Source organism: Brassica napus, unplaced genomic scaffold (assembly GCF_020379485.1).
Source record: "Brassica napus cultivar Da-Ae unplaced genomic scaffold, Da-Ae ScsIHWf_745;HRSCAF=1080, whole genome shotgun sequence".
In the NCBI taxonomy this organism is placed as follows: domain Eukaryota; kingdom Viridiplantae; phylum Streptophyta; class Magnoliopsida; order Brassicales; family Brassicaceae; genus Brassica; species Brassica napus.
This window is the reverse complement of record NW_026016794.1, coordinates 45136-67292: the sequence shown is the minus strand read 5'-3', so window position 1 is coordinate 67292 and position 22157 is coordinate 45136. Positions and strand designations below refer to the sequence as shown.

At 46.5% G+C, this 22157-nt stretch overlaps 2 protein-coding genes and 1 non-coding gene across 3 annotated transcripts; 2 read left to right on the top strand and 1 right to left on the bottom strand.

Annotated features, from left to right (window-relative positions):
- The first annotated feature begins 4246 nt into the window (after nucleotides 1-4246).
- Nucleotides 4247-4352, top strand: LOC125605315. Its single transcript, XR_007336802.1, has one exon. It is a non-coding gene; the product is annotated as a small nucleolar RNA R71 (small nucleolar RNA).
- Nucleotides 4353-10922: 6570 nt separating this feature from the next.
- On the top strand, nucleotides 10923-13575 carry LOC106384280 (uncharacterized protein At3g43530-like). Its single transcript, XM_013824270.1, has 5 exons — nucleotides 10923-11213; nucleotides 11534-12256; nucleotides 12325-12492; nucleotides 12599-13333; nucleotides 13399-13575. Exons 1-5 carry the CDS (start codon nucleotides 10923-10925, stop codon nucleotides 13573-13575), a joined length of 2094 nt encoding a protein of 697 aa, XP_013679724.1.
- A 1973-nt stretch (nucleotides 13576-15548) lies between these two features.
- LOC106384279 lies at nucleotides 15549-17322 on the bottom strand. Its single transcript, XM_013824268.1, has 2 exons — nucleotides 16683-17322; nucleotides 15549-16633 (listed from the first exon to the last, which is right to left on the bottom strand). The coding sequence occupies exons 1-2, from the start codon at nucleotides 17320-17322 to the stop codon at nucleotides 15549-15551; spliced, it is 1725 nt and encodes a 574-aa protein (XP_013679722.1).
- Nucleotides 17323-22157: the final 4835 nt, after the last annotated feature.

Sequence of the window (22157 nt, the reverse complement as noted above, 5' to 3'; positions counted from 1 at the left end):
TTTGCTCGTGTCCTGTCGATCGATGCTGATATCTGGTGTTGAGCTGCGAGTTGCCTCTGAATGGCTTTGACTTCTTTCTGTAGCCATTCTGCGTGGTTGTCTAGTCCACTGATTTTGTTGTCGAATGGAAAGTAGATGTCATCGCAGCGTTTGTCAAGTCGTTCCTCCATGGTGTCTAGAGCAGTGTAGATCTTGGATGTGATCTTGTCAACCTCTGCTGCTGTGTAAGGAAGTAACTCCACAGGTTTCTTGCCATCGATCCAAGGCCCTCGTAGCCTGTCGATCGATGCTGATTTTGCCTGCAAAAAACTTTGATTAGTAATGTTCTCAATATCCTTTTGGGCATGAAGTAATTGACTAGACAATTTGTTTAAATATGTCATGACTGGTGATATAAAGCGGTCATGCATATCCTCGTAAGTCCTCAGCCTCTCATTCATGGCTGAGACTTTAGCGTCGAGCGATGTGAAGGTACACATGTCGATCGATGTGGCTGGTTGTTGGTCCTTCTTGCGAATGGTGTCCAGATCTTGCTGTAGTAGCTCGATTTTAGTGCTTAGCCAGTCCACGTTGTTGTTGAGAGGGCAGTAAACGTCGTTTATCCTTGTGTCAATGTATGAGACTTCCCATTCATCCCTGTGTTGTGTTGAACATTGCGGTTCTGCAGGGATCTGAGCTGTAGGAAGACTGACGTCGATCGATGTTGCATGTGGTGCGTCGATCGATGCTGAGGTCGTAGCTTCCTTCTCAAGTTGCTGACGTAAACTCTCAATTTATGTCCTCATTTCTGCCATACATCTGAAAAGCTCATTGTAGCCTCTATCCAAAGGCTGATGTGTATCTTCTACCAATGTTTTGAGCTCCTCTCCCAGTTTCTCCTGAGCTCCACAAATACCAAACACCATCTCATCGATTTCATCTTTGGTGTAGAGTTCTGGTGCCAGTCTTGTGAGTGTGAAGGAAGTGGCATGTTCTGGAAGACATATGTGGCTCTCTTCAAAAATAGATGCTCTTTCCAGTAATTTCCTGATGTTGTCCTTTGTGACAGGTATCATCTTACCAGCTACGCCTCGTGCGTGTCCACACTCATCTCTGTAGACTCCATACTCGTCCCTTTGTTCCCAAGTGAACTTTCTGGCTCCGTACATGTCAAAAGCGCGGTTCCCACATTCATAATGTCTGTCGATCAACGTCGGGTCATCTCTATCGATCGACGTTGGTGTTACCCGGTCGATCGATGTCTCTGTTGTACCGTCGATCGATGCTTGCCCTTTTGGTTGGCGTGATAGATCTGGGTTGATCTCTGTTGTGGCGACTCTTGCGTGGTTGTTAGGATCTGTTTGAATGACGTCCGGAGTGCCACGTTGCTGTGAGAATAGGTTGTCAGGTCCATTGGCTACTTGAAGGATGTCTGCTATGTCCTCTCTGGACACTTGTAAGATCCTTCCATCCATTGCACGTGCATTGCCATCTGGGTCCCTGAAAATACCAAATTCACCAGGTGTTAGAAAACCGTAATCAATGTTTGCATAATCATTCAATTTAGAAATAGAAAGATTAGGGTTTAGAGTAGTATCGATCGATGTAGATACAGTTACATCGATCGATGGCAGAGTAATTTCTGCAGAACTTGTGTTCTTGAGTTGATTGCTCTTCATGGATTTTTCTGTTGATGTAGAAGGAAGAGTATTCATCTTTTTTGCTTGTGTGTTTGCTCTGATGTGTGTAGGTGGTTTCGGGGGTGCAAAACGATTTATATAGGTATCTATAAACCTAGTTGGGGAGGGAATATTCTCCTGCTCCTGAATTTTCGCTGCGCCGCGAATATCGATCGATGTTCCAGTTTGAGTGTCGGTCGATGTGAGCGGTTGTTTTGCTGGACGAGGGTGGGTATCGACCGATGTGGAGTGCACAGCGTCGAACGATGTTGGAAACGTGTTGGTGAACTTATGTGTTTCAAGTCTTTCATCCTGCAAAGACATTTCTATTGCACGTTCTTTCCAATAATCCTCATCGTATTCCTCTGTATGTTCCTCATTAGGTGAAGTAATTACAGTGTCAACTGCAAAACTTTCATGGAAACCACTGTCTGCCCAACTGCCTATGGAATAATCATCATGTCCTCTCTTTCTTGGAGGTTGGAAGGCAAAGTGTTGGTAACAATGATTAGGTGAAGCGAAATGGTCAACTGGGTGCATTACGTCGAGTGACGTGTTGTTGCGGTCATCGGTCACCGTTGACTCATTGGAATCGATCGATGGAAAGGTTGGGGTGTCGATCGATTCCGAGTACTCTGTTTTGTACTCCGATTCATACTCTGCTCCACAGTGGCATGCGCCAATGAAGCCAAGTTCTTTCCCAATGACCTTTCTCTTAAGTCGGATGGGGTCGTAGTGGATGTTTGTGTTTATGAGCGTTAGACACAATTTATTTTTGTTCATGTCACATATGGCTCCTACTGTAGCTAGGAAAGATCTTCCAGGCAGAAGTGAAGAGTTCCAGTTAAGCTCGATGTCTAGGACATGAAAACCTACAGGGACAAGGGCATTACCAGTCTGTACCTCCAGATCTCGTATGATTCCTCCTGATCATTTCTCTGAAAGATCCACGAAGGTGAAGGATTCCGTTGAAGGTTCGATGGTCAAACCAAGCTGGTATGCCATGATCCCAGGGTAATAACTGATGCTCCTGTGTCACACATTGAATGGGGAAATTCAACACCCTTGACTATGCATGGTATTGCAAACTTCCCAGGATCACTTTTCTTCGTCAATGTGATCTTGTGTTTCATCTTCTCTCTGACTTGATGAAACATTCTCCTAATATCCTCCTCAGTTACCTTTGTTTCTCTGAAGAACATCCACAACCGGTGTGTGAAGTAAGCTTCATCAAAAGGTTTTTCGATTGGGATTCTGAGGACTCTTTTAGTGAAACCATCCATCTCCTTATCGTTAGCTTCCCTCTTAAGGTTTTTGGGAATCTTCTCCATTCTTTTCCTTAACCTTCTCCCTTCAGCTTCTTGTTCTTCTTGAACTGATTCTGGTGAACTATTTAAAGGGTTGGGTTTTGGTTCGGGTGGGTTAGCTAATGGTTTAGGTGGTGGTCTGAGTGCGTTGATGTAATCATTATCGATTGAGGGTAACCTCACTCGGTATGTCAGAGGTGCTTGTCGATCGATGGGAGGTGTGTTGTGACGATCGACGTCGGACTCACTCTGTCGATCGATGGTTGGCTCAACTGATCGATCGATTTTATCATAGAAAGGGGAGGGTGGGTGAGGATGCTTAGCTGCGAATTCTTCATGAGTTAGAATTCGAACCGCATTGCATTCAGTCGATTTGGCAGACGACGTCGATCGATGACTGGAGTAATCCGTCCATCGATCTTCATCATGGTCTGTCGATCGATGCGAGTTCATCGACATCGGTCGACACCATTGGGATCCGCCGAGACTCATGGAGCTTTCGATTTTGAAGTCTCCTTCCTCAAGCTTTTCATTTCTCACCACTTGCCAGAAATCATCATCTATGACGGCATTTACGTGGTGTTTCCCTTTGTCAGCTCCTGCCTCTCTAGCGAAAGCTTCTTGCCTCTTTATAGTCTCGCCCGTCTGAATTACTTGGGTTCAAGTTTTCTCACCTGAGTCCCTAAGGTCTCGATTTTGGTGTTCAGATTGTTGTAGGCGGAGTCTATTTTACCGTTGAAATCCACGGTGATTTGTTGTTGTCCCAACAGTACTCGATCAAGCATTTCTTCGATCTTGCTTTCCTGAGTCTGGGGTGGTGGATTTTGGTAGTAAGAGTTCGAGTAGCTTTTGTTGTTGTTGAAGGGTTTTTGAAATTGTGAATTTTGGTTACTTCTTTGGCCATTTCCAAAGAAGTTTCTGTTTCCGCCCTGGTTTCCAAATTTCTGGAATCCGGTACCTCCGATGTAGTTCACATTTTCTTCTCCTTCCGTATCTGCTACTTCTCCTTCAGCTGAACAGACTTGCTTCCTAAGAAGCTCGTGCACCACATCTAACTTAGCTCTTACTTCGTCCATCTGTTCCTTCCCGATAGAGGCTACAGACTTCTTCCGTTCAGAGTCAGTGTTTTTGGTGCTGCTGCTGTTAGCAAGGTTTTCGATAAGTCTCACAGCTTCCAACGGATTCCGAGTAGTGAAGTTTCCTTCACTCGCCGTATCAAGGGCCATTTGATACTGTAAGGCGAGACCTCGGAAGAAAGTGCTTAGCAGCTGCACTTCGTTAAATCCGTGGTGTGGACAGTCTCGCTGGAAGAACCTAAATCTAATCCACGCATCTTTGAAGGACTCTCCAGCCTTCTGCGAGAATGTGGAAATTTTGTTCCGAAGTTCTTCAGCGCGCGCCTCATCGAAGAAGTTTCTTAAGAAAGCAGTCTTGATGTCGCTCCAGGATGTTAAAGATCATGTGGGTTGCTGCCTAAGCCAGTGCATCGCTTCTCCATTCAGCATGTATCTGAAGAGCTTGCACAGCAGGTAATCTTTGGGGACTCCTTCCATCCGAATAGCAGCGATTAGATCCTCGAACCGTTCCAAATGGTCCATAGGATGCTCGTGCGGTAACCCAGAGTAGGGTATCTGCTACACGAGAGTGTAGTATTGAGGCTTCAGCTCGAAATTCTGCTTCTGGATCTCCGGAAGTCGAATAGCTGATCTGTTGGAATAGTACTCATCTGGGCGATTGTAGTCGGCCAGTGGTTTCGATCGAGCGTCCTCATCTACAGGTTGAGCAGCTCCTGTAGCATCAGCATCAGGGATTACAGTTCCCTGAGCATCTATTTACAGACCTGTTGCATTACGCAGATGACCGGCCTGGTCATACAGGTTTCCGTTCTCGTTCTGAGTTAGAATAATAATGTTTACCATTTTTGACGACACGGTATCGATCGACGTACGCGGTGTAGTATCGATCGTTGTCGAACGATTGGGATCGATCGACGGTGATGGTCTGGTGTCGGTCGATGGTAGATTGTGCGTATCGATCGATGATGAAGTTGTTGCGTCGAGCGATGTGGCACGTTGACCTCTATGGATGGTGTGTTCCAAATGAACAGGATCGTCTGAGAACAGCAAGTCTTTCTCCTTGTTGCTTCTGGTACCGCTGGGCATGCACCTGAAAAGACAAGAAAACGATTATTAGAAAGGGGGTAGAGAAAAGAATAAGAATCAATAAAACTAAATCTAATGGCGATCAAAGCACCCCGGCAACGGCGCCAAATTTGATATCACTCAAATTACCCTAAAGAGTGTTACTCTCATCAAAAGAGGTTCAGATGTAGTATTTAGGGATCGAATCCACAAGGAGCTAGGGAACAATTAAATCTAGTGTTTATTAATTCTAAAAGTTGTAAATGTTAAAATGAAATAGCAATAATAACAAGCAAGTAAATAATAAATGTAACTTGGTTGGAAATGATATTAGATGCAGGGCCACTATTCATGTGTTGGAGATTATAATACCTATAGATGCCTAACTATTGCATGGATGATATATTAGAGCTCATTCGCTTAACTCAGTGATCAGCTGTCACATGTACCACTGGTTAACAGACTAGATCTCGTGTCTCAACGGTTAGTATGCAGACAACGAGAGAGTGTCGATCGATGGTCTATTAAGACGTCGACCGATACACCTTTGCCAACGTCGATCGATTGTCAGTTGAAATGCCCTACTAAGATGCTAAATTGGCGGTTAGCCCTCTCTAGCAATCCTAATATGATAGCTCGATGTCAGGATGGGATAACAAGGGTGCTTGAGTATGCAATCATATGATCAAGTTTTAGTTAGCAAGGCTAAAACAAGCAATGAATACAAATCTATCATGAATATCACAACAAGGCAGATCTATAGTTTGGGGCTAATCCCACAAACCTATCCAAACCCTGGATTTAACAGTTGAACTACTCAGACATAGCAAAGCAATTCATAACAATAGAGGAATAGAAACTCATAGTATAGATGAAAAGAAATAGAAACAAGGAGTTCCAATCACAAGTGATCTTCTCTCCCAAATGAAATTTGTAACAAAACTAGGTCTAGAAAAAGCTCTGTTCTTTCTTCCGTCAAAACACTTAGGCACTATATATTCTACTAGGTTAAAAACTCGTCAGGGCAGTTTGGTAATTTGGCTTGGCCTTGGTTTTCAAGTCTGCTGAATCCAAAATGTCGCGTCTGGTGTTTCGACATCGATCGATGGTACTTGTGTACATCAATCGATATTACTCTTCATCTGTCGAGGCATTTTCTTGATATCGATCGTCAGCACTGATGCGCATCGATCGATTGGTCTTCCTCTCGTCGACCTCTATGTGGTCAGCTCGGGTGAAATGTCCTTTAAGCTCCAAAATGCTCCAAAGTCATAGCTTTACTCCGAAATGCACCTGAACCTAAAAACATACCTAGAAGAGTAGAAAACATAGATATATATATATATATATATATAGTAAAATACTTATATACCAAGGATAAAAATGGGTCAAATCCAAGGTATACCAAAACCCACGGACGTCCTGTGTGTGCTGAACAGACAGCCCACGTGGGCCAAAATCACCCGGACAGTCCATGGGAAGGTGTCAGCGTGCTGAGTCCAAGGACCAACGTGCTGATATGTGTTATGATGGACAGCCACGGACGTCCTGTGTGTGCTAACGGACACACACGGACACACACAGACAGCCATGGACGTCCTGTGTGTGCTAACAGACACACACGGACGTCCTATGTGTGCTGATGGACACCCAAGGACGTCCTGTGTGTACTCAACAGACAGCCCACATGGGAAAAAATCACCCAAACAGTCCACGGGAAGGGTCAGCGTGCTGAGTCCAAGGACCAACGTGCTGATATGTGTACTAATGGACAGCCACGGACGTCCGGTGTGTGCTGATGGAGACACACAAACACACACGGACAGCCACAGACGTCTTGTATGTGCTAACGGACACTCACGGACATCCTGTGTGTGCTGACGGACCCCCACGGACGTCCTGTGTGTACTGAACAGACAGCCCACGTGGGCCAAAATCACCCGAACAGTCCACGGGAAGGGCCAGCGTGCTGATATGTGTACTGATGGACAGCCATGGACGTCCTGTATGTGCTGAAGGACACACACGGACACACACGGACAGCAACGGACGTCCTGTATGTGCTGAAGGACAGCCACGGACCGCCACAGACGTCTTGTGTGTGCTGGCGGACACCCACGGACGTCCTGTGTGTACTGAACAGACCGCTCACGTGGGCCAAAATCACCCAAACAGTCCACGAGAAGGGCCAGCGTGCTGCGTCCAAGGACCAGCGTGCTGATATGTGTACTGACGGACAGCCATGGACGTTCTGTTTGTGCTGACGGACACACATGGACAGCCACAGACGTCCTGTGTGTGCTAATGGACACACACGGGCGTCCTGTGAGTGCTGACGGACACAAACAGACACACACGGACACACACGGACAGCCACAGACGTCCTGTGTGTGTTGTCGGACACCCACGAACGTCCTGTGTGTACTGAACAGACAGCCCTCGTGTGCCAAAATCACCCGAACAATCCACAGGAAGGGTCAACATGCTGAGTCACAGGACCAACGTGCTGATATGTCTACTGATGGACAGCCACGGACGTCCTGTGTGTGCTGACGGACACACACGGATAGCTATAGACGTCCTGTGTGTGCTGACAGACACACACGGATGTCCTGTGGTTGCTGACGGACACCCAGGGACGTCATGTGTGTACTGAAAAGACAGCCCACATGGGTCAAAATCACCCGAACTGTCCACGAGAAGGGCCAGCAAGCTGAGTTCAAGGACTAGCGTGCTGATATGTATACTGATGGACAGCCACGGAAGTTCTGTGTGTGCTGACGGACACACACGGACACACACAGACAGCCACATACGTCATGTGTGTGCTGACGGACAGCCACAGACAGCCACAGACGTCCAATGTGTGCTGGCGAACACCCACGGACGTCCTGTGTGTACTGAACAGACAGCCCATGTGTGCCAAAATCACCCAAACAGTCCATGGGAAGGGCCACCGTGCTGAGTCCAAGGACCAGCGTTCTGATATGTTTACTGATGGACAGCCACGGACGTCCTATGTGTGCTGACAGACACATAAGGACACACACGGACAGCCACAGACGTCCTGTGTGTGCTGACGGACAGCCACGGACAGCCATGGACATCCTGTGTGTGCTGGCGGAAACCCACGGACGTCCTATTTGTACTGAACAGAGCCCACGTGGGCCCAAATCACCCGAACAGTCCACAGGAAGGGTCAGCGTGCTGAGTCCAAGGACCAACGTGCTGATATGTGTACTGATGAACAGCCACGGACATCATGTGTGTACTGACAGACACACACGGACACACACGGACAGCCACAAACGTCCTGTGTGTGCTGACGGATACCCACAGACGTTCTGTGTGTACTAAACAGACAGCCCACATGGGCCAAAATCACCCGAACAGTCCCCGGGAAGGGCCAGCGTACTGAGTCCAAGGACCAGCCTGCTGATATGTGTACTGATGAACAGCCACGGACGTCCTGTGTGTGCACACACGGACACACACGGACACACACGGAAGGCCACAGACGTCCTGCATGTGCTGACGGACAGCCACTGACAGCCACGGACGTCATGTGTGTGCTGGAGGACACCCACGGACGTCCTGTGTGTACTGAACAGACAGCCCACGTGGGCCAAAATCACCCGAACAGTCCACGGGAAGGGCCAGCGTGCTGATATGTGTACTGATGGACAGCCATGGACGTCCTGTATGTGCTGAAGGACACACACGGACACACACAGACAGCAACGGACGTCCTGTATGTGCTGAAGGACAGCCACGGACCGCCACAGACGTCTTGTGTGTGCTGGCGGACACCCACGGACGTCCTGTGTGTACTGAACAGACAGCCCACGTGGGCCAAAATCACCCAAATAGTCCACGAGAAGGGCCAGCGTGCTGCGTCCAAGGACCAGCGTGCTGATATGTGTACTGATGGACAGCCATGGACGTTCTGTTTGTGCTGACGGACACACATGGACAGCCACAGACGTCATGTGTGTGCTAATGGACACACACGGGGGTCATGTGAGTGCTGACGGACACAAACAGACACACACGGACACACACGGACAGCCACAGACGTCCTGTTTGTGCTGTCGGACACCCACGAACGTCCTGTGTGTACTAAACAGACAGCCCTCGTGTGCCAAAATCACCCGAACAATCCACAGGAAGGGTCAACATGCTGAGTCGAAGGACCAACGTGCTGATATGTCTACTGATGGACAGCCACGGACGTCCTGTGTGTGCTGACGGACACAAACGGACACACACGGACACACACGGATAGCTACAGACGTCCTGTGTGTGCTGACATACACACACGGATGTCCTGTAGTTGCTGACGGACACCCACGGACGTCATGTGTGCACTGAAAAGACAGCCCACATGGGTCAAAATCACCCGAACTGTCCACGGGAAGGGCCAGCAAGCTGAGTTCAAGGACTAGCGTGCTGATATGTATACTGATGGACAGCCACGGAAGTTCTGTGTGTGCTGACGGACACACACGGACACAGACAGACAGCCACATACGTCATGTGTGTGCTGACGGACAGCCACATACAGCCACAGACGTCCTATGTGTGCTGGCGAACACCCATGGACGTCCTGTGTGTACTGAACAGACAGCCCACGTGTGCCAAAATCACCCAAACAGTCCATGGGAAGGGCCGCCGTGCTGAGTCCAAGGACCAGCGTGCTGATATGTTTACTGATGGACAGCCACGTACGTCCTGTGTGTGCTGACGGACACATAAGGACACACACGGACAGCCACAGACGTCCTGTGTGTGCTGACGGACAGCCACAGACAGCCATGGACATCCTGTGTGTGCTGGCGGAAACCCACGGACGTCCTGTGTACTGAACAGACAGCCCACGTGGGCCCAAATCACCCGAACAGTCCACATGAAGGGTCAGCGTGCTGAGTCCAAGGACCAACGTGCTGATATGTGTACTGATGAACAGCCACGGACATCATGTGTGTGCTGACAGACACACACGGACACACACGGACAGCCACAAACGTCCTGTGTGTGCTGACGGATACCCACGGACGTTCTGTGTGTACTAAACAGACAGCCCACATGGGCCAAAATCACCCGAACAGTCCCCGGGAAGGGCCAGCGTACTGAGTCCAAGGACCAGCCTGCTGATATGTGTACTGATGAACAGCCACGGACGTCCTGTGTGTGCACACACGGACACACACGGAAGGCCACAGACGTCCTGCATGTGCTGACGGACAGCCACTGACAGCCACGGACGTCATGTGTGTGCTGGAGGACACCCACGGACGTCCTGTGTGTACTGAACAGACAGCCCACGTGGGCCAAAATCAGCCGAACAGTCCACGAGAAGGGTCAGCGTGCTGAGTCCAAGGACCAACGTGCTGATATGTGTTCTGATGGACAGCCACAGACGAATTAAACGCTCAGATACTCCTGTCCGAAAAAAAAGAGCTGAGATACTCCTGCCCGAAACTGACCGGATTTGGAATTTAATATATCTTTAATTAAATCAGAAAATTTATTAAAAGACAACGAAACCAAGAGAAACTTCCATAATTACAACTCTACCTAGGACTATCCAAACCCGGACCCAGAACCGACCCAAACAAATCGGATATCCACTTCCATAAATTGAATTCCCGAAAACGTACTCAAAACGTTTCCCCTCCTCTCACTAAGTACTCCACTAAGTGAATAGCTGTAGAATTTAATTTCTTTAATTTCGAGTTCTCTGAAAACTTTTCGAATCTCTCTAAAAACCCTACTCAATTCGAATCCTCAATCGACAATCAAAAACCCAAATCATGATGAATCGAGACGATACGAAGGCAAAAGAAGACGGCTCGAGTAGTGTAGTAGGAGATGAAATGGCACTTGGTTCATTCTCCGGAGATGAAGCAAACCCAAGGATTATCGACAAATCTGTCGCCCCAGGAACCGACCAAAGTCCCCGAGATGCAAATGAAAGCGAAGAAAATGCAAGTGGAAAAGGTGAAGAGGAAGAATCAAGTAAGAAAAATGAAGGGGAGGAATCAAGAGAAGTAGACGAAGGAGAAAAAGAGAAGGAAGGCGGAGACGAAGGAGAAAAAGAGAAGGAAGTCGGAGAGGAAGGAGAAAAAGAGAAGGAAGTCAGAGAGGAAGGAGAAAAAGAGAAGAAAGTCGGAGACGAAATAGAGCCCCGAAGAAACGACGAAGAAGTTGCGATAATTCCGAGTCGACAACATGAAACTGAGTCGCATGCAGATTCGGTAAGTATTGAAATTGAAAATTTTTACATAGATGATTTGAAAGATTAGATAAGTGTGGAAAACTAAGTGGAATTTAGAGTTAGTGATTGCTGAACTAAGTCGAAGTTTGTGAAACTATATGTTGATGGTTGTAAGATGTCGTACGTGATCCGGTTCTCACTTGAGTGCAGGTTGTAGATGACGAAGAAGAGGGCATGCGACCGCTGAAGTTGCACTTTCCTTCAAGCGAATATCAAAAGTCTTTAAAGCTTTCAGGAAAGTGTTACATTGACACGGCGATAACAACTATTGAAACGATCCTGAAAGAGAAGGAGGTGAAATGGTTCATAGAGCACCCACAATTCCAACATTTCTTCCATATTAAAAACCGAAAGCATAAGTGGATGGGAATGTGGGTTATCGTTTTGCGATCAGCTTGTGTTGCGAAGAAGTATGAGTTATGGTTTGTCGTTAATGGCGTCCCAATCCGATATTCTCTTAGAGAATTAGGACTCATTTCTGGTCTATACTGCCATGAGTATCCCCCCAACCATGAGAGGTTGGGTGGTACAACATTCATGAACAAGTATTTTGGAGGGAGAAAGATAACATACGCTGATCTGGAGAAGCAGATGTTGGCAATGAAATCAAAGCCATCTGAGGATCGTAAGAAGATGGCCGTTCTGTTCTTCTTAGCCAGCATCCTTGTCGGAGGCCGAAAGAGTGGTGAGGGAGCATCACCTGTGGACAGTTTCTTCCTGCGTGTTGTTGATGACCTAGATGCGTGTGTAACGTTCCCTTGGGGGCGGTATGCATTCGAACATAACTTGAAGGATGTCTCTAGCTTTTTGGAGAAATGCAACGGGGTTGCGCCGACGAGTTGGGTTTTTACAAGCTTTCCTATCCCTCTGGAGGTATTCTCAAGCTCCCTTCAACATAGTTGTTTAATTGATGTTAATGTCTTTTTGTTGTGTGTTGGTAGTTGTTGGCCTTTGAGGCAATTCCAAGCTTGAGGAACCATTTCCGAGAAGATGTGTATGGTGCAAGCAGAGGTTGCCCGCGGATGTGCAAGATGCAGTACAAACGGAAAAGTGGAACCAAGGAATTCAGTCTGAAAGCTGTGAAAGATAAACTTGGTAATAATACAAAGGTAATTGATGTTTTATGTGTAGTCGAATTGAGGAGAAGGGACTTATGAGACTTATGAAAACTTGGTGAAACTAAGGTAATTAGTCTTTTTTGTGTTTTTACCACAGGATATTGAGAGTATCTTGGTAGCAACAGCAGCTGAGGAGGAACTTCTGGAAACCATAGGAATGGACAAGGAGAGTTGTTGGGCCGATGACGCCGATGATGCAGCAGTTGATCGTTGGACGAAGATAATACGGAAAGGGAAGAAACAAGTTTTCTTTGAAGAACAGTTCCGCATGGATTTTGAGTCTCGCACATGTCAGATTGAAGGTCCTACCAATCCTATCGGAGGACCATCGAACAATGCACAATCTGGTCAGGCTCATGCAGATTCGGTGGAGGCTACTGGAGCTACTCCTGGAGCTGAGGCTTTAAAAGAGATGGAAGGTCGGCTTATGATGTTGAGTGTTAAGGATGGTGATGGTAGTGACAATAGCGAGTCGGAAGAAGAGGATGGTGATGTGGGTGGGGATAAGGAGTCGGAGGAAGAGGATGGTGGTGACAATAACGAGCCAGACGAAGAGGATGGTGGTGACAATAACGAGCCAGACGAAGAGGATGGTAGTGACAATGATGTTGAAGATGCCATTCTCGATATTTCAAAGGATGTGCAGAGGGAATATGGTGATGTTGACATGGATGATGATGATGCGGAGATGTATGCACATGCTGTGGAGGCCGAGAAAAAATTAAAGACTAAGGCAGCAGAGTCTGTAAACACGAAAAAAAAGAGGTCGAGAAAAGATGATGGCAAAGAAGCTGTTCCTGTGAAAAAGGTTAAGGTGGACCGTGGTGATACTGTGAGGAGTCCCATTCAGCTAAGAAGCAGAGCAGCAGATAAGAGCACCAAGGTGAAAAGAAGCAGAAGGCAGCTGCTGAGAAGAAGGCAGCTGCGGCAGCTAAGAAGAAGGCAGCTGCTGAGAAGGAGGCAGCAGCTGAGAAGGAGGCAGCAGCTGAGAAGGAGGCAGCAGCTGAAAAGGAGGCAGCTAAGAAGAAGGCAGCAGCTAAGAAGACAAAGAAAGTAGGTAAGAAGACCGAGTGAATTCCGTATGTGGTTGTTTTAATGTGGATGAACTCTATTCGGTTTGTATGACTTTCTTGTTGAAGACTGGTATTTAAGACTTATGTTATATATTGGGAAACTTTAGTAAGTTTCACTTTCAACTTTGTGTAACTTCGTGAATTTATGATATTTCGTAGATCGTGAAAGAGGGAGAATACGGAAACTTTAGTAAGTTACACTTTCAACTTAGTGTAACTTCGTTAATTTATGATATTTCGTAGATCGTGAATGAGGGAGAATATGAAAACTTTAGTGTAAGTTTCACTTTCAACTTAGTGTAACTTCGTGAATTTATGATATTTCGTAGATCGTGAAAGAGGGAGAATAGGGAAACTTTAGTGTAAGTTTCACTTTCAACTTAGTGTAACTTCGTGAATTTATGATATTTTGTAGATCGTGAAAGAGGGAGAATAGAGAAACTTTAGTGTAAGTTTCACTTTCAACTTAGTGTAAGTTACACTTTCAACTTAGTGTAACTTCGTGAATTTATGATATTTCGTAGATCGTGAATGAGGGAGAATAGGGAAACTTTAGTGTAAGTTTCACTTTCAACTTAGTGTAACTTCGTGAATTTATGATATTTCGTAGATCGTGAAAGATGGAGAATAGGGAAACTTTAGTGTAAGTTTCACTTTCAACTTAGTGTAACTTCGTGAATTTATGATATTTCGTAGATCGTGAAAGAGGGAGGGAGAATAGGGAAAATTTAGTGTAAGTTTCACTTTCAATTTATGATATTTCGTAGATCGTGAAAGAGGGAGAATAGGGAAACTTTAGTAAATATGAAGAGTCTTAGTAAATCAGAATCTCAAGCAAACAACAACAACAGAAAGTAGACTAATGTCATGGACCGGACGCATCTCATGGAGTGGTGGGATTCTGACGGGTTAAATTATACTTCAGTTCAGCAATCTCTGCAGCCATCGCATCCACGCGCTTCCTTAACATTTCAACCTCTTCCTGGACTCCGAAGACCCATGGTTGACGGAAATGGAAGCCATCATTCCAGACGTAAAAGAGGAATGTATCAAAACCCGAAAGTATCAATAAAAAATCTGGGCGTTTTCCATAGATTACCTCATAATTTTAGCAAGTGAAGTATTTTCTCCCCGGTAAAGTATCAAAATCGGTTGGATACTTCAGGTTCCGAGACACCTCGTTGATGATTGTCCCCCCACAAGGGCATCTGGTCGGAATTCCACACTCGGCATCCGCCACGCAGCCAAGCATGTTGGTGTCTCTCTTCCAAGCCTTCATCTGCCTATACTCCTCGGCTGGATGAGTCATGATTCTGAGTAACCTAGAAATCTAGAAAGAAGAGGGACCGATTGTAGAGAGAAATCTAGAGAGAGATTGGCTGAGGTAAATGGCGGGTTTAATACACGTCTACGTCGCCTCCGCATCGATTTTTTGGAAAGTCAAAAATCGAAAAAATGGGTGGGAAAATTCAAAAAACTGGGCGCGGATTTTTTGGTGAAGGATTTTCGTGCTTATAGTTTCACTTAGTTTGTAGTTATACAAAAACCTTTAAAGTTTTATTTTTCTGTTTTTCCGATTTTGCTGGTTTTACTGTACTTAGATGATTGATTTTATGGTTATACCTGATATATTCTATTTTCTATCAACGTTTTAGATGTGCTCATGTAGAATAAAATTTGATTTCGTGACATATGTAACTTTTCTAATCCCACGAGGTAGTGTATACAAAAAATATAGCTAACAATGATGTATTCCCTTCCCATTCGATAGAAAATGTGTTCCAGATTATATTTTTTTCACTCGATGTTTTTTGGATTTCACAACATGTTGAATACGTCACGTCATCTTCCTAGAACATGGATAAGTTATGTCATCGCAACTGTAATATAAATCATCAACTAACGAAAGGTTACATAACGAAAGTTTCACCAAGTTTTACAAACATAAAACGAAATCACTTTAATCAGGTTTCACTAAGGTTCACATTCATATAACACTTCAGTTCCTTCTGTTCCTTCAGGTCCTTCAGTTCCTCGAGTGCTTTGTGTTCCTTGAGTCCCTTCAGGTCCTTCAGTTCCTTCTGTTCCTTCAGTTCTTTCAGCTCCTTCAGCTCCTTCAGCTCTTTCAGCTCCTTCAGCTCCTTCAGTTCCTTCAGCTCCTTCAGTTCCTTCAGCTCCTTCAGTTCCTTCAGCCCCTTCAGTTCCTTCAGTTCCCTGCGAGCAGTTGAAATAGCTAGCCAGACCCCTATTCGGGATATACTTATTAGGACGGGGACGGGGCCGACTTTCTCCCGCCGAAGGATGCCTTTTTTCCTGATGTCTTCCCTTTCTTTTCTTGTAGTCTGGAGGTAGAGGACACTTCGCCGCCGCGACTTCTTTTGGAACCATCCAATGAGTTATATGAGGGACTGGATATATAGTCCTTCGATACGCTTTGGCCCACAGTGTAATGAAGTAATATTTCGAAATGAAATCGAACATGTCACTCAACTGTAATGGTCTATCATGCTTCAAACACTTAATGATAGCGCCTATTGCATGTCTACATGGGTATTTATCTATATCAAACTTCCTGCAACTGCACGTTTTATGTTGCAAATCCACTGAACAAGTCTTCCCGTCTGCTCCAATAACACTGTATTCAAGCTGAAAAGTGTTTAGCAGAGTCACCGTAAGTTTAGAACCTTTCGGTGTTCTGTTATGCAATTTGTTCTCCACCAAAGGAACCAATTTTCGAGATGACGGTCCTTCTGCTGCATCCTTCCTATGTCTGTTGAACCACTCAGACATTTTCTCAATAACTGTATCAAGCATAGGCAATAAAGACATCCTTCGCGCCTTTTCAAATACCGCATTCAAAGACTCCGCACAATTAGAGGTGTCTATGTTGTAATTAGCACCGGGGAAATGACACTTCGCCCACCGTTCGACTTCGACACTTTTATCAAGATACCTAGCACACGATGGATACCTCTCCCTAAAATCGTCATACTGCTTTTTTAAACTCAGGCTCTGAATAAAGACATGCAACCTTTCGGAATAGTAGTGCAACCTCGTCCCTGCCATGATTGACATGACCTTTCACATTGTGCGATATATGCCAGATACAATACCCATGTTTAGACATCGGATACACTTCAGAAACAGCTTTTATCAGACTTGGATTTCTGTCTGAAACAAACACCAATTCCGTCGAATCCGGTATAACAGTTTTCAGCGTCGTGAAAAACCACTTCCAGCTTTCGTTTTTCTCCCCATCAACCACAGCAAAGGCTATTGGATAATGGTGAAGGTTTGGATCCTGAGCCGTGGCAATAATTAAACAACCACCTTCAATAGTCTTCAGGAAAGTTGCATCCACAGTGATGACTTTCCTCATGTATTCAAACCCTTCAATGGAGGCTCCCAGCGCAACAAATAGGTATCTGAACCGGTTGTCTTTATCCACTACCAAACTTGTTTTTGTATCCGGGTTCGTCTTCTCTAACATATACAAATAAGCAGGCAATATTCTATATCCCTTCTCGGGATCACCACAAATATCCGCAACAGCTAGTTTTTTTCCTCTCAAACATGTCGTATACGACACTTCCACACCCACTTTCCTTTGCACCAGACCTTTTAGGATTTTCGCTGTTGGTGTCTCATATAGTCCCGGATAATCCTTGTGCACTATAGCTGCAACACATCTTGGTGTAACTTTCCTTTTCTTTCCAGTACTTGAAGTTACGCGAGAGCATGAATGCATATTCCTGTATGTGATAATCGAGAACGCTTCAGAATTATTTATCTTTGTTTCTCTCACACTACATTTACAACCTTCATCAGCTCCCCGACATTTCACCACATATCGACCCCTGTCCGAGTTGCAAATACTGATTCCGAAACAGTTCTCCTGTGATGCTCTATCAATAATATCTTTCACAGCTTATTTACTCTCCAATTCTTGAAACAACTGAAGACCCAAACCATCTTCCCAATCTTTAACCACTGGATTTTCTTTTGCAACACGTGGGAGCTCAACATAGTACGAACTAGGACGAATACCCATAGAGTTATCCACGTCGTCCTCACTGTCCACGCCCCCTTCGCCGGCTTGCCCATTAACAGCATTAATGCCCCCTTCGCTGGCTTCTACATTAACAACATTAATGCCCCTTTCGTCGGCTTCTCCATTTATAACAACATTCTCCCCCCGTTCAGCCCCCGGCAGATATAGTTCTGCTTCTTCAATGCGAGGAAATAGAGTGAGTGCACCCTGATTACCTTCAACTTCGGGTAATCCACTCGCAAGCTCACTATAGTTCCCACCATATGAGCTTTATTTCTCAACTACTGATTGTTGCTCCATTACTGGAACTATTTCCATATCTTCGATGACCTCTACATGCAAAATACTTCTTCTTCCCTCTTTATCCACTGATGTCAGATACACATACACATCTTCATCATCCAAAATATATGATTGCCTCTTAGGTTCTACTACCAGTGGAATGTAACTCAGATTCATCCTCTTTAAACACGGATCTATGCTCTTCTTCTTGCATATCCTCTCCTTCAAACAGGAATAAGTGATCTCATCCAATGATGATGTCTTAAAGGATATACCATACAAACGACCATCGCTTGGAATCCATTCATAATCATCTCCTGATTTCGCATATTGTCCATCATAGTCAAAGTGTATGTTTGTAGAAGAATAACCCATTATCTGTTGTACCAAATAAAAGTATACAGTTAAAGTTAATCCTAGTTATACAGTTTTGCTATTAAAGTCCTACTAAATTATACTTGTTTACACTTTTTCTCAACAGTAAAGTTTCACCTATTTACATTTTTATAGTCTACCCAGTTTCACCCTTTTAATTCCGGATTTCAGCTTTGATTCCCGACATTTCTTGTTGACTTTGATTACAAACACACCATACAGCTCTCAATTGACAACACAAAGACCCATATATTCGAAATCTACTGTCTAAAAATCCCACCTAACGAGCCGCATTGAGTTCATTCATTCGAGTCCACTATGATGGGATTGAGTTATAAGATACAGAGCAAGACAATGCTTTAACTGAAGTTTATCTGACCTGGGTTGGGGGTCAATTACAGCACCCACGCTCGCCGCAATCTCCTTTACAATAGAAACTACGGATGATCGCTCTAGCTTTCCACTACAAGAAAACACAAGTTTTACGAGGGCAGTTTTCCTCGTGACTTCGTCGTAAAAGCAGTGTTACGAGGAATTAGCGAGGAAACCCGTTTCGTCGTTATACGTTTGTCGTAACGCATATATCCTCGCTAATTCGTCGTAACGTAGCGAGGAAATAATTTCGTCGTAAAAGCGAAGAAGAATATTTCGTCGTAAAGACCACGTAAAGCTTCCACGTAAGGACGTCGCTAAATTTCCTCGTAAATACCTCGAAAGCCATTCCTCGTTAAAGCCACGTAAATAACTCGAAAGTAAATACTCGTAAAGTAAACGTAAATACCATGATAGCTTTCCTCGTAAAGACCACGTGAATTTTCCACGTCATTTCCTTGTAAACATTTCCTCGTAAAAACCTCGTTAAGCTTCTACGTAAAGAAGTCGCAATATAGCTACAAATTTACTTCGTTTCGTTGTTTTACAGAAATAAAAAAAATTATAATTAAAAATAATTTAAATTATTAATAAAATTAAAATTTTAAAAAAATCAAAACCAAAATATTTTTTATATAAATAAGTTTTGAATTCATAATACAAGAACCGAAATTAAAAAGAATTAAGGATCGTTAATCGCCCGGTAGAATTCATCACTCCTCGCCGTTACATCCGCCTCAGCATGTGAGTCGTCGGTTGGTGACTACCCGGCTCACCGAACATCTCTCTGTAATGGGCAGTAAGTCTACCTTTTCGAACCTGTGTGTGCTGACGGACACACACGGACACACACGGACAGCCACAGAAGTCCTGTGTGTGCTGACAGACAGCCACAAACAGCCACGGAGGTCCTGTGTGTACTGGCGGACACCCACAGGCGTCCTGTATGTACTGAACAGACAGCCCATTTGGGCAAAAATCACCCAAACAGTCCACGGGAAGGGCCAGCGTGCTGAGTCCAAGGACCAGCGTGCTGATATGTGTACTGATGGACAGCCACGGATGTCCTTTGTGTGCTGACGGACACACACCGACACACACGGACGTCTTGTGTGTGCTGACAGACAACCACAGACAGCCACGAACGTCCTATGTGTGCTGGCGGACACCCACGGACGTCCTGTGTGTACTGAACAGACAGCCCAGGTGGGCCAAAATCACCCAAACAGTCCAAGGGAAGGTCCAGTGTGCTGATATGTGTACTGATGAACAGCCACGGACGTCCTGTGTGTGCTGACGGACACACACGGACAGCGACGGACGTCCTGTGTGTGCTGACGGACACACACAGACACACACGGACACACACGGACAGCCACAGACGTCGTGTGTGTGCTGACGGACAGCCACAAACAGCCACGGACGTCCTGTGTGTGTTGGCGGACACCCACGGACGTCCTATGTGTACTAAACAGACAGCCCACGTGGGCCAGAATCACCCAAACAGTCCACAGGATGGGCCAGCGTGCTGAGTCCAAGGCCCAACGTGCTGATATGTGTACTGATGGACAGCCACAGACGTCCTGTGTGTGCTGACGGACACACACGGACAGCCACGAACGTCCTGTGTTTGCTGACTGACACCCACAGACGTCCTGTGTGTGCTGACGGACACCCACGGACGTCATGTGTGCACTGAATAGACAGTCCACGTGGGCCAAAATCACCAAAACAGTCCACGAGAAGGGCCAGTGTGCTGAGTCCAAGGACCAGCGTGCTGAGTCCAAGGACCAGCGTGCTGATATGTGTACTAATGGACAGCCACAGACGTCCTGTGTGTGCTGACGGACACACACGGACACACACGGACGTCCTGTGTGTGTTGACGGACAGCCACGAACGTCCTGTGTGTGCTGACTGACACCCACAGAAGTCCTGTGTGTGCTGATGGACACCCACGGACGTCCTGTGTGCACTGAATAGACAGTCCACGTGGGCCAAAATCACCAAAACAGTCCACGGGAAGGGCCAGTGTGCTGAGGCCAAGGACCAGCGTGCTGATATGTGTACTGATGGACAGCCACAGACGTCCTGTGTGTGCTGACGGACACACACGGACACACACGGACAGCCACGGATGTCCTGTGTGTGCTGACGGACACCCACAGACGTCCTGTGTGTGCTGATGGACACCCACAGACGTCCTGTGTGTACTGAAAAGACAGCCCACGTGGGCCAAAATCACCCGAACAGTCCACGGGAAGGGCCAGTGTGCTGAGTCCAAGGACCAGCGTGCTGATATGTGTACTGATGGACAGCCACGAACGTCCTGTGTGTACTGACGGACACACACTGACAGCCACAGATTTCCTGTGTGTACTGACGGACACCCACGGATGTCCTGTGTGTGCTGACGGACACACACGGACAGCCACAGATGTCCTGTGTGTGCTGACGGACACCTACGGACGTCCTGTTTGTGCTGACGGACACCCACGGACGTCCTGTGTGTACTGAAATGACAGCCCACGTGGGCCAATATCACCCGAACAGTCCACGGGAAGGGCCAGTGTGCTGAGTCCAAGGACCAGCGTGCTGATATGTGTACTGATGGACAGCCACGAACGTACTGTGTGTACTGACGGACACACACTGACGGCCACAGATTTCCTGTGTGTGCTGATGGACACCCACGGACGTCCTGTGTGTGCTGACGGACACCCACGGACGTCCTGTGTGTACTGAACAGACAGCCCACATCGGCCAAAATCACCCGAACAGTCCACGGGAAGGGCCAGTGTGCTGAGTCCAAGGACCAGCGTGCTGATATGTGTACTGATGGACAGCCACAGACGTCCTGTGTGTGTTTACGGACACGCACGGACACACACGGACAGCCACGGATGTCTTGTGTGTGCTGACGGACACCCACGGACGTCCTGTGTGTGCTGACGGACACCCACGGACGTCTTGTGTGTACTGAATAGACAGCCCACGTGGGCCAAAATCACCCGAACCATCCACGGGAAGGGCTAGTGTGCTGAGTCCAAGAACCAGCGTGCTGATATGTGTACTGATGGACAGCCACGGACGTCATGTGTGTGCTTACGGACACACATGGACAGCCACAGATGTCCTGTGTGTGCTGACGGACACCCACGGACGTCCTGTGTGTACTGAACAGACAGCCCAGGTGCGCCAAAATCACCCAAACAGTCCAAGGGAAGGTCCAGTGTGCTGATATGTGTACTGATGAACAGCCACGGACGTCCTGTGTGTGCTGACGGACACACACGGACAGCGACGGACGTCCTGTGTGTGCTGCCGAACATACACGGACGTCTTGTGTGTGCTGAAGGACACCCCAGGACGTCCTTTGTGTGCTGACGGACACACACAGACACACACGGACACACACGGACAGCCACAGACGTTATGTGTGTGCTGGCGGACAGCCACAAACAGCCACGGACGTCCTGTGTGTGTTGGCGGACACCCACGGA

Bases quoted from the DNA above. Each gene is read 5' to 3' on its own strand.
- LOC106384280 (XM_013824270.1), top strand. From the start codon at position 10,923: ATGAATCGAGACGATACGAAGGCAAAAGAAGACGGCTCGAGTAGTGTA. The intron at 11,214-11,533 runs GTCGGAGAGGAA...ACTTGAGTGCAG, and splicing joins AAGGAGAAAAAGAGAAGGAA to GTTGTAGATGACGAAGAAGA. The intron at 13,334-13,398 runs GTGAGGAGTCCC...GAAAAGAAGCAG, and splicing joins AGGTGGACCGTGGTGATACT to AAGGCAGCTGCTGAGAAGAA.
- LOC106384279 (XM_013824268.1), bottom strand. From the start codon at position 17,322: ATGCATTCATGCTCTCGCGTAACTTCAAGTACTGGAAAGAAAAGGAAA. The intron at 16,634-16,682 runs GTATCTGGCATA...CAATCATGGCAG, and splicing joins GATGTCTAAACATGGGTATT to GGACGAGGTTGCACTACTAT.